Source organism: Phoenix dactylifera, chromosome 3, assembly GCF_051530095.1.
Source record: "Phoenix dactylifera cultivar Ajwa chromosome 3, Ajwa_hap1_PhDact_Kaust_v1.1, whole genome shotgun sequence".
Taxonomy (NCBI): Eukaryota; Viridiplantae; Streptophyta; class Magnoliopsida; order Arecales; family Arecaceae; genus Phoenix; species Phoenix dactylifera.
Window position 1 is genome coordinate 32,645,290 of NC_143192.1, and position 12,669 is coordinate 32,657,958.

General features: G+C 41.3%; 1 protein-coding gene and 1 non-coding gene across 2 annotated transcripts; one reads left to right on the forward strand and one right to left on the reverse strand.

Annotated features, from left to right (window-relative positions):
* Window positions 1-995: 995 nt before the first annotated feature.
* Window positions 996-6,412, reverse strand: LOC103717422 (uncharacterized). The gene is made up of 2 exons (XM_008805801.6): window positions 6,050-6,412; window positions 996-1,443 (listed from the first exon to the last, which is right to left on the reverse strand). The coding sequence occupies exons 1-2, from the start codon at window positions 6,339-6,341 to the stop codon at window positions 1,226-1,228; spliced, it is 510 nt and encodes a 169-aa protein (XP_008804023.4). The 5' UTR covers window positions 6,342-6,412; the 3' UTR covers window positions 996-1,225.
* A 1,784-nt stretch (window positions 6,413-8,196) lies between these two features.
* TRNAV-CAC (transfer RNA valine (anticodon CAC)) lies at window positions 8,197-8,270 on the forward strand. Its single transcript has one exon. It is a non-coding gene; the product is annotated as a tRNA-Val (tRNA).
* Window positions 8,271-12,669: the final 4,399 nt, after the last annotated feature.

The window sequence follows — 12,669 nt, forward strand, 5'->3', positions numbered from 1 at the left end:
AACATTATTCAAATGAAAAGTGGAAAGAATAGTTTGAATGGCTGGTGGCAGATCTGAAGCTGCTTGCTCTTGTAAACGCAGTGTCTTTTGGTCAGTATCAGATAACACAGACATGCAATGCAGGAAGAGAAGATTCTTGTTCTCGCTAAGGCACTTTAAAAAAATAAAGAAGGGAAAAACAAAGTAACTAATGCTCCAAGTTTCCAACAATTGGTGAAATGGCCCGAGCTTCTAATTGCATACTGTCCAAATTTTTAATTTCCATCGCCTTTAGGAACATTCAACACCATATTTGCAAAACCATTCGCAACAGATAGCACATTAACTTAGCACCACTACCATGTTATGAAGAAAGCCACCGGTGCTACTTTGCAGCCATGAAAGAGTGAGATCTTGAAAGGGTCTTAAAACAAGATTGAAAACCAAGATGACAACATAGAAAAATGAGCACATTGTCTGCTAGGATAACCTTTCTTGGTTTCCAAGATAAATAGCGGAAGTTCAAATCCATCTTTTACGTCCTGTGTAAACATATGCAAAGAATTTATTCTGTTACATACTTCTACAATATTGTATTTTCCCACTTATTTTCTTCACGATATTTTTGCAGGAAAATTTCTGGTCTTACTCCACCTTATCCTTTATATCACAAGCTGAAATCCACTGAATGTCCTTAGCTATCCAAAACAAGGAATTATACATTATACAAACAGCATTACAGCACATAAGTGTATAGGACACTAACCATGGTATCATAACACTATTACTTGATCAGAACTAAATTAAGACATCATAAATAATATTGAATTGCAATAAAGAGATAGTTTTGTTACACCTGTTAACTCCATAATGAAAATACATAAATCATGACATTCTGGGGATACCATCCCTGCTACATAGAATGTTATCAATAACCATATAAGCTAAGCTCATCCAGAACATTTGTACAATTGTGCACAAAATATGATTTGAACCACTGAAGAGTAACGATCGTATTTCACGAAAAGGTCATCTTTCATTATCCACGTTGGCACTTGCAAAATAATAATAATATATCAAGCTAGACACGGTCTTGTCTACACTGAGTCACATTTTCTTTACCAAATTCTGTCAAACCAATGATTCTTGGTACCAGCATACAGAGTAAAAATGGTACTCTCAAAATACACTCTACTTCATTTGTTACAATATACATCAGGAACTGAGAACAAAATATTATCAGCTACTAGTTCCTTTTCCTTTTGAAAACAGGATGTATGCTTGCATTATACTGATCCAGCTTGTCAATCCTTGCAATGCAGTCATTCAATCTCTTCAAAATGACAGGCATTGCAGCAATATTGCTAGCAGTTTTGGCTCTGAAAATATTTAATTTTCCAAGCATTAGCTGATCAGCTTCTGCAGGAGATGTCCCCCAAGTCAACTGGGATTCTAATCGTACATCTGAACATCACAAAGTAAACTGAAGGATAATTCAACTGATTGTAATTGATTTTGATTTCTGACTCAGGTAAGCCAACAGATAAAGTTGTACAATGTATAAAGAAAACAGATAATCAGCTCATACTCAACTTTTTGTTGGGGTTAAAAAAGGTTTACCAAACCAGATTAATTTTGTCGCATGCTCATATAAAAATCATCTGTTCTTTTTAACAAAATATCATGATCATGATATTAAGTGCATGGTTATGGATATAAAATATGCAAATCAAATTAGCAAAAAATTATATATGTTATGTAAATTGTAGCAAAATATCATCTCGGAATTTCAAGGTGGCATATTAACATCTAAATTTTGATGAGTAATAGCTAATTTCTTCAAACCACTACTAGCAACTTTTTCAAACTGCTACCAACTCGGGTTCCCATCGCTATACAAAAAAATTTTTGTTAAAACAAACTACAGCAGTATGACCTCATAGCTCCCCACTCTCATCGTGTCGTCAATTCTACTGGAATCCATCCAAGAAACAAAAACCTGGCAATATTGACTCCAGTACCATCCCTTACAAAATTTTTATCACTCCCAACCATTTAAAACGGACAATTCCACTTCATTTGGGGGATTCTAGAGCTGCACTGTCGGGTCTATGAAAATATACAAACACATTTGAATATAACTGCCCTCCATCAAAATAGAACACCAATAAGAATGACAACATAAATTGTGGGTTGTACCATGCTGTCAATCAATAGCGCCTGACTATGTCGCCTCCTGCTTCGGACGCATTTGCATAACACCAGCAGCACCTCACACAGGTCTGTGTTTCCAATGAAGGCGGAGGGGTCCTTGAAGCGAGAACTTAGGGATGCTTGGATCTTGCTGCTGAGGTTGTTCTCTGAGATGTCAAGCCACACTAACCTGGGGATGTGAGCCAGAAATGTTGGAATAGGATTGGAGAGGTCATTTGCAAAGAGGTCAAGTGTTCAGATCTAGAAAAGCCTAGAGATGGAGCTGGGGATGTTACTTGAGAGATGGTTCTTATCCAGCAAGAGCAGCACTAGAGACGAGCAGTTGGAGATTTCTGGCAGGATCTCACCAGAGAGATTGTTCTTGCCAAGGTCGAGCTCTATGAGAATAGCGAGACGGCAAATATCCACCAAGATTGGGCTAGACAAGGAGTTACCATTGACCAACGACTCCTACAACCTAGAGAGCCGCCTGATCACCAGCAGAAGGATACCGAATAATGCATTCCTCAAGAGGTCCAGGACCGCAAGCCTGATGACATTGGCCAACTACGCTAAGAAGGAGTCGGCCAGCCGGTTGGCCTATATGTCCAAGATGACCAGCATGCTCGAAAAATTCACCAACAAGGTAGGAGAGGAGTTGAAGGAGTTGTAGGCGAGATGGGCGATGTGGAGTTTGGGACCGGAGAAAAGGGAGAAAGGGAGGGGTTCGGAGAGGCAGTTGTGTGACTGGGAGAGCAACGTGAGGGAGGGCATGAGGGGGAGGGCAGCGGGGATGGGACCCTTGAGACGATTCCAGTCAAGCCCGAGGAAAAAGAGGGAGCAAAGGCAGATTAATTTATTCATTTGTTGCACTCCCAGATGATAATCATTTGTGAATCGATTTTACAACTAGACAAGGCCATACCTTTTGTCGTTGATATATCACAAATTGTTTGACGGAGATATTTCTAAGCAAAGATATACCATAACTAGGTCCTTTTTAACAGATGGATCATATCAATGGCCTTCATTAATAGCAACTTTCCTTTGAGCTTCTATATTACTAATAACTTGAAATAGGATATTTTTATGACTGCTTTTAGATGATCACAACATCATCCATATCAGCACTGGAGCTACTTTTGGTGTCAAATCTAATGTTGTAATGCTGCAAGAAAAGTGAAAAAGCATATAACGAAATACTTTAGTAGTTCTCAACAAAATCACAAGGAATATTTGAACTACATAATTTGCCTATCAGCTTGCTTTCATACGAACTACAACATCTTGCCACATCGATCCACATAACAATCATTTAAGGTATCATCATCGAAGTAATGCTCAAGATATGATGTTTACTATCATTCCAAAGTCTATAAATAGGGTGCACATAAAATCACCTTGCAAAACTTAAATGATGAATGTGGCAGAATTTGCTAACAACCACAACATATCCCAAAATTTATAGTCACCATTACAACTGGTCCCCTCCTTATTATAAAGTAATGTTCAAGAGAATATTCAACAAGTGTCCTCAAGTTACATTTACTCCACAAGTCACTCTCCATAAAATTGCATAAACTCCTTTCATTGGATGGAGCTTCTTTAAATTTAAAATATGACGAAGGTAGGAAATGCACCTTCTTATCAAGTCTAGTTAAGGCAAGAGTAGAAAGGGACGGGCTGAAAATGAAGGATGATGTATGCAGGGACATGAAGTAGAAAAATGGAATAGCCTAAAATCTACCAAGAGTAACTATGAGGTAACTTTTTGCAGTCATAAGTAGAAAAATCCACCAAGCAGAATCATTAGTTCATTCATTATCTATATAACTAAAAATAGTGTATATGCCCACTTTGCAACCTATATCAGCCAACGTATTTGAACCATGTTGCCCTAAAATCCATCAAATGTAGACGGCTGATTAGATTCACATTTTTTGTAAGAAGTAAATGCAGAGCTACTTACACTCCTAGTTTACTTCAACATTCATAGTTTGAGCAACTTTCACAATATATAAAGAACCCATGAGCAAAGCCATCAAGCCTTATTTCAGCTATGTGTTGCTGCCTTTACAAATCCTTGTTTGCCAATTGTTCCCACTAAGGTCAAATATTGGTTCTCCGTCAAGCTTCACTAAATCCTTTCACAACTTCCATCCACATTAGCCTATTTCTGCTCATTCAAAAATCTTTGATGCAAATTCAAAAGTCTTACATGACCAGGACTTCCTTAGACCTTCATTGCACATAACCATGCCATCTTGTTTAGGTTTCCATCATTTTGTTCTCCATTGGTATTACTCCTTGGTTTCCTTTACAGTACTTGTTTCACATTCCTAGTTCTACCCTTAGTAGCAGGAATCTTCCCTTTAGGAACTCATCCTTGGACTTATTTTTTAAGTGTTTTATTATTAATATTTATTAAAAGACCTGCTTCCCTGTACCCGCACCCAACCCACTTCTAGGAAATAAGGTTCTATCATAAATCCTATTCAATAATTTTATTTGTTAACACCCATCTTATTTTGTTAGATCTTTGTTTACCCAACACCCTGAAGGCTTTGTTATAATCTTTGACGAGATTCTCTTAAGGGTCAAAAGCATTTGCAAGTAACACGATATCCATGAAGCAAGACTCCACTTATCCATTTCGCACTAATAAAGGTTACATCTTCTCTATCATTTTTGACAAATATTCAATTAGAGTCACATATTTGCATGTTACATACTTTGATTTTTTTTGTCTTACTGAGTTCATCAAGCACAATCCCTAAAGACTATTAATATAAGTAGAAAATTGTCTCTAACAAGTTACAATGCATGTTATTTCAAACAAGAACCTATCAAGTTATGCCTCTCTAAGGGCAATAAATATAGGATTGTCATAATAACCATATCTATCCTGCCCCATGAATAATTATTTGTCACCATGAATGTCTTATGCTCCCCACAATGTAATAAAGTTTAGGTGGCTAGAATTTTGGGACGCAATTGGATACAGAATTTACCTGCCCTAATCAATTAGGAGGTCTCTTATAGACATCCACATTCCATTGAAAACTATGAGGTACCTTCATCTTCGAGATAAGCGAGTCTTTCGACAAACTTAGAAGTGCTACCACTGCAGTTTTGCGAACCTCAGTCTACCTTTTCTTCAACCATATAACCTAGTAAAAGCAGACTTTTTGCACTCATAAGTGGCCAACTCCTTTTTCCTTCGTTTTTCACATTTTGATTTTTTTCACCGCATCATGAATACGTTCCCATCAAGTCTGCTGCAAAGTCAAGTTGCTTACTTTCAATTTCTGAAGAAAAACTTGCTATCACCTATTGTTGTCAAGAATCCTGCTTCAATGAACTTTGTTGCACGTAAATCTTCCAGCTCAAGAAACTCAAAATTTGTAGATGTGCAGGCAATCACTTCATTTTTACTGTTGTTTAGCAGGCTCAGCAGTGCATTCATCCAATGTTACCACACTTCATCAATCGATTTACACCTTTGTTGATGTACAATGATAAGTAATTTCCCACAATCAAACACGAAACACCAGCATCTTCTCACCATTTCTACCACTCTTCCCTCTTTTCCCATCGAATTCAATGTATTATTAGAAGAAAAAAAATTATAGCAACCTAAAAATTATGGTAAACTAGAAGACACTAGATTGTGTTCTCTCAGTGCTGGTAGCATCAAACAAAACCAAAATCAGTCTAAAATACAGCTGTTCAATAACATCCAAAAGACCCATCTTTTACTAAAAAATTTTAAAAAAAAGCAGCAACAAACGGACAACTGGACCGACGAACATATTAACGAATTTTTTTTTTAAAACAAAAGAGTAACTGATTCAAGAAAAGAACACTAGAAACATACCAGCTCCGGAATCAGCGCCCACCAGGGTTTCAGATGGAGCAGAAGCAGAACCAATCTGAGGCGGAAGAAGCGGTCTTTGTGCTACGAGGCGAGAAGAGAAGGCCTCCATGAGCCTATCCGGGATAGTCCTCCGGAAATCTAGGATTCGCCGGGCCATCTCGCCCACCTCCTTTTCCAGCTCCTGAATCTCCCTCTCCTCCTCCTCCCCGCCCTCCTCCGCCTCCACCGCCGCAGCTTCCACTGGCCTCCGCTTCCTTAGGGTTAGGGTTTCTCCCGGCTTCTCGCTCGCCATCTCCTCTTCCCCAAGGGCAAGAAATTAGGGTTCTCAAAAACCCCCCAAAAAAATTTCTCCCCCTCGCCCGCCCGTGCGAATTTTTTTCCGAACTCTTTTCTTTTTTTCGTCCAGTTTTATTAAGATAGGACCACTGGGTACTTGGATTGGGACGTTCGGAAGCCGTTGCGGGGCCCACCTACGGTGTGGTGCCTTTGAGGAGCCTTTTAATGTAAGGACTAAGGAGAGTGGTGAAGGCTTGTGATTCTGTGAAAAACCGTCTCAATGATTTGTCGTTGATGGAGAGCTCGCGATTACACTGAGCCGCAGGGGCAGGAGATTAGAACCTCTCTGGCGCTGCTCTAAAATTTGAACTGGACTTGGCGTTTGATGGAGGGAGCTCTCCATCTGTATGTATGTGTCTATGCATGTATGTTTGCATGCATGCGTGCGTGCGCATAGCTTTCACCGGCCAAGACACGATCAACTTCTTGCTGTCCAATCAAAAAATTTAATGGTATTGGATGAGTCAGTGTGTGTATATATATATATATATGTGTGTGTATATGTGTGTGTATATATATATATATGTGTATATGTATGTATATATATGTATATATGTATATATATGTATATATGTATGTATATATATGTATATGTGTATATATATATGTATATATGTACATATATGTGTATATATATATATGTATATATGTATATATATATATATGTGTGTGTATATATATATATATATATGTATATATATAAAATTGCGTTATGTTTGTAATAGAACTTATAAATGAGAATCTCGAGGTCTTAATATTACAACAGTAGGGATTAGCATGCTAATTAAAAACTATTATGTTGCTTTTAAAAATTAAATTAGTAAAAAATAATTAATTTGTTTGTAGATGTGCAATACTATAGGTACCAATAGATTATGTCGACTTGCATGATTGACCCAAAAATAATATATCTAATTTGATGTCGAAAAATTTAGACCAAGCTTGTATGAAAAATTTACCCTTTCAAGGAAATATAAGTTAGACTTTCTTATATGAAATCTAAACCAAATACAATTTGCCTTGAAAGTAATGAAATATATTTTCCTCCACCAATCTACCAAAATCTAATCAAACTTATGAAATTAAATTTTGGTTACTAACAACTTCTTATGCAATTAATTGTTTACTTATATCATCATAAATGATAAATTATGTATAATTGTAAATTTGTTGCATGCAAGTTATTGCTAGTGCTTACGGGTATTACTTGATATGCTTATCATATGATTAAACAACCAGTGCTTACATGCTTTATAGAGATTGGCTTTGTGTTATTCCTCGCTCAAAGTCAACACTAGAGAGCTTTAGTGGGTTGTTAAAACAATTTACAATCCTTGCTTAACCTTTTTGAGGAAAAGTAGACCACGTACGAATTCAACATTTTAGGCCTGATTCAAATATGAAACAAGCTTAGATCTTCTCAAAACTTAATCTATTCTTTCATTTGATAGCATAACTATAGAAATATTAGGTAAAAATTTATTCATGAATGCAACTTATTGTCGAAGCAAAAAATTTAATAAATACTTGTTGGCATGCTTGATGTGGAGGTGAAGATCTAACATGTAATAAATATGTATATCCAAACTCAAGACAATGTCTATGATGGTACATCATATATATTGCTTATTGATGCTTGCCATGCTAGGTAGACTATCTAGCAGAAAGGTTCCAAAATCTAATGTGAATTTTATTTACATTTCTCTTTCTTGATCTACCAAAATCTAAAGATCAGTATTGCCTGCAAATCTGGAGAGAATCAGGAATATATGTCATAACCGAACTGAACTTGCAAGTAACGCTTATGTAATGTCTGGGTGGTGTAGTTGGTCATCACGCTAGTCTCACACACTAAAGGTCCCCGGTTCGAACCCGGGCTCAGACATTTATATGTTTTAATTTATATGTTTTGACAATTTCCTGGGCAAAATTTTGGCAAAGTCCTTGTTGTTCCTACGAAGAGAATTCTTGGTTCGGGCAACAAACATTTTTTGAGACATGCCATGACAAGAGCAATAATAAAGAATTTTGACACATTAGTTTTTTTTTTCAAACCCATTTCAGAACAGTCCATTTATTATATTATTAAAACTTGTGATTTAGCTTTTTCTAAAATACCTAGGCAAAATTTTGGAAAAGTCCATGATGTTCAAATAAAAAAAAATTCTTGGTTGAGCCAACTAATAATTCTTGGTAGAGGTTTTCCCTCTTGCTAAAGATCACATAGTGGTGAGGTTCAAATTGGAGGCCGACCGGGACAATGCCCTCTCTGGTGGCCCTGGGTGGTGCAAGTGCAGCTGCCAGCCATGGAGTCTTGAGCTCCTGATTTCGTCTCAGGCCTTGATGACGTTAGCTCAACGGTTGTTTGGCTTCAGATGTCGAAGTTTCTAGTGGAATATTGCGAGAAGGAGACTATCTTGCATATTGCCTCCACTGTTGGTCGCCTTTTGGCCGTGGACGGCATCACTAACCAACAAAGGAAGATGGGCTTCGTAAGGGTCAAGGTGGCCATCGATGCCACCAAACCGTTGGTGCTGAACATTCAAATCAAAGGAAGAAATAGGGTTTTGTAGCAGCCTTTCATTTTCAAGAATGTCCTCGACTTCTATTTCAACTATGGGCGGATCAGGGATGCAAGTTTTGAGTGCAAGTTTCCAGCACCGATGCCGGCAGCGGAGGTTAGGGATCGCATGAGCATTCAAGATCTTCAGCTCCCATGGTGGTGGAGGTGATCGGAGAGCCGGGGGTCGGTGGCAAGCTTGACTCCAGCTCGGATGAGCTGGCCTGGAGGCTAGCTTTGGCCCTGGCTGGCGACGACTAAGATCCGGCTGTCGAGGGTGATGAAAGGCCCGCCGAGGTTGAGGAAGATGACTGAGTCAATCCCGAAATCGTCCGCCTCGGGTTTGTCGTCTTCACGGCCGAGTTCACCCCTCAATCGCCCGAACTCCACTGGATTGTTGCCGGACTCGGATGGTTAGTAGAAGCCAGCAAAGGTGGTGAGCCAGCATTCGCCCCCGAAGGACTGGATGGTTGGAGAGGGAGCCGACCCGGGCATTAGTTCAACTCTATTGGGGCTCCGAACCGGGTCAAGGTTTGACCCACTCAATGACTTGGGCGAATTGGCTGAGGAATCCGACGAGGCTGGACGGGGCGATGTGTAGACCGGCCCAGAAGTGGCAATGATAGACGTGGGCCTAAGTCACTCGAACAAGAGTCTCAGGAGCCCAGTGTTTGTGGGAACGAGCATGGACCAACATGCGGGGAACCTGGGCGTTGTGGCTGCTAGGTCTCACGCATCCCTGGTGGCCAAATCTGCTAAGGATCGCGGGTAGAGCTCTAATGGCGAGCAAGAATTGGGCGATGCTCCATCCTCCGCACAAGCATCACAGTCGACTCTGGAGATTGAGCCTGTGGCTCCGGCAATCTCCAACACTCCTCCGGTACCGTTGGGGGTGTCTATACCGATTGCTGGGGACTTTCAAAGGTTGCGCTCTCCCGTGGATGGCAAAGCGGTAGCCCATTAGGTGGTGGAGCTGGATCGGCGGTTGGCAGCAGTAGCGGAGTAGATCGGCTGGGAGGCCACTCAAGGGAGTGGGCTGGTTAGGGAGCAACCGGACTGCCCTTCTTCCTCCACAATGGGGGACCACTCAATAGCTGGGAGGAGGGCAAAGGAAGCACTGAATTTGGGGGTGAAGGAGGGGGCCACTTGTACTGGACCGGCCCAAAATGAGAAGCCTGGGAAGGGGCCTTTGAGCGGTGAGCCGGGTCTCTCTTTGTTTTCACCTCATGTATAAGAATGAAGATTTTGGTGTAGAATTGCATGGGGCGGGCAAGCCGTCCTTTTCTACCTCATTTAGGAGGTTGATGCAAGTGCATGGCTCGAATGTCGATTTTTCGTGTGAGATGCGACTCTCTGGAGACAACCTCCTCCAAACTCTAAATCGGTTTTCTGCGACCTGGAATTCCTATGACATCGCATCACAAGGCTTGTCAGGGGAAATAATTATACTATGGAAGCGGGGAGTGGCTATAATTGATGAGTTCAATAACTACCCCTAGTAGGTTATAATGGTAATCTCGAAACCCAATGAACTTTCTTGGATTTTGTCGGGTGTGAATGTCAGTACTGACTACAGAGTGAGGAGAGCTCTTTGAGGAGAGGTGACCAACCTTGTCGCACAAGGTATCCCGACCCTGGTTGCTGGTGACTTCGACTGCATCTAGGGGCCCATGGAGAAGAGAGGTGATAAGGCCTATATTGATAAGGCAGAAAGGAATTTCATGACTTTATTGCGGCTAATGGATTATTGGATCTTGGATTCTCCGGACTAAGGTTTATGTGGTCCAACAACTGATTCGGTCATATCAGAGTGTGGGAGAGGATTGACAGGGTCATGGCTTCAACTAGTTGGAACCAGCACTTTCCCACCTATCAGGTCTGTCACCTTCCTCGGATTTCTCGAATCATATTGTCCTATCCCGATTAGCAGTGTCTTTAGCATCTGTCGTTACATCCCATTTCGGTTTGAGAAGTTGTGGTTGTCGTATCCTCGGTTTTGGGACATCATCTGGGGAGCGTTGGGGGCTCCAATGCTAGGGGATGCTATGTAGAGGGTCACCCAAAAATTGGAGCTCACCAAGTGGAGGCTGCGAGGATGGAACCGAAAGATGGTGGGTAATATCTTTAGACGCCTAGAGGTGGTGGAAGCATCCATTGCCAACCTTCAGGGAAGGAAGGCGAGTAGTGGTGCCCTATTAGAGGAAGAGCTAGCTGATCTCCGACAGAAGCTGGCTACGTATCACTCTCTCTTACGACAATAGAAAGTATTTTGGCAATAGAAGTCCAAAGTTTAGTGGATCAGAAAAGAGGATAGGGACCCCCGGTTCTTCCATCGGTCTGCTATCATTAGGAGGCAGAGAAACCTGGTCCGATCTTTGAAGGATGAAACCAGACAAAGAGTGGAGGAGGAGAACAGGGTTCGACAGGTGGTGTTTGAGTTTTTTAGATCAAGGTGGACTGAGGGCAGTGACCGGGAGATGGCCAACAACTTTCCGCTCTCGGATGTTGGAGTTGGGATGGTGGAGAGTGTTAGTCTTATTGAGCTGATCTCGGAGGGCAAGGTGCGAGAGGCGATCTGGGCCTTGGCGGAGGACAAGGCTCTAGGGCATAGCAGATTTTCTCCATTCTTTTTTAGGAGATATTGGAACATTATTAGCAATGAGGTGGTGGAGGTTGTCCGGCTATTTTTCAAAACGACCTCAATGCTGAATGCTTGGAAGGCCAGCTACATTATCCTAATCCCAAAGTGCCAAAATGTAGCGGAGCGCAACCATTTCAGACTGATCAGTCTTTGCACTACTCTGTACAAGGTAGTGATGAAGATCATGATGGGCAAGATGAAGCCGCTATTGCCTAGACTTATTAGCCAGGAGTAGGGTGCTTTTGTGGGGGGTAGAACATCACAAATAATATTCTGATAGCCCAGGAGATGATATGGGATATGCAGCGGGCCCTATGTTGGCGAAGCTTTCATGGCAGCAAAGCTCGACATGGAAAGAGCCCACGATAGAGTTAGATGGGACTTTCTTCGGTATACTCTGGATGGCTTCGGGTTCCACGAGACCTAGATCAGCTGGATTCTAGGTTGTGTGCGGATGCCTTCTTTCTCCATCCTGATCAGTGGCACGCCAACACCTTTCTTCCATTCCACTATTGGGTTGTGTCAAAGTTGTCCCCTATCTTCTTACCTATTCATTGTTTGCATTGACGTGTTATCCTGAGCCTTATGGGCAGCGTATCAAGAACGAGTGATGGATGCCTATGAGCCTGCCCTTAGGCCTGATTGATCTCTCGCCTACTCTTTGTTGACGACTGTCTCCTTTTGGTCAGGGCAATGACAAGGGACGCGATGGTTCTCAGATGTATTTTGGAGGACTACTGTGCGACCTCAGGTTAGAGAGTGAACCTGCTCAAGTATACCATTTGTTTCAGTCCAAAGACTAAGCTGAGGGTGAGGTAGATTATTAGGGAGCTCCATGGTATAAGAGAGCACGAGGGGCTATGGAGTTATCTGGGCGTACCTATTACCAAAAGGAGATTTCGGACAACTGAGTGCCTTGGTATGGCGTAGCGCATCTAGGAGCAGCTGGAGGGTTGGGGAGTTGATTCATTATCCATAATGAGCAAGCTGACCCTTGTGGCATCGGTCCCCAACTCCATGTCAATCTACCTCATGTTCAATTTGGTGGTTCCAAAGTCGATGCTGCTGAGGATTGCGAATGCT

Bases quoted from the DNA above. Each gene is read 5' to 3' on its own strand.
- LOC103717422 (XM_008805801.6), bottom strand. From the start codon at position 6,341: ATGGCGAGCGAGAAGCCGGGAGAAACCCTAACCCTAAGGAAGCGGAGG. The intron at 1,444-6,049 runs GTATGTTTCTAG...TGTGATGTTCAG, and splicing joins GGGCGCTGATTCCGGAGCTG to ATGTACGATTAGAATCCCAG.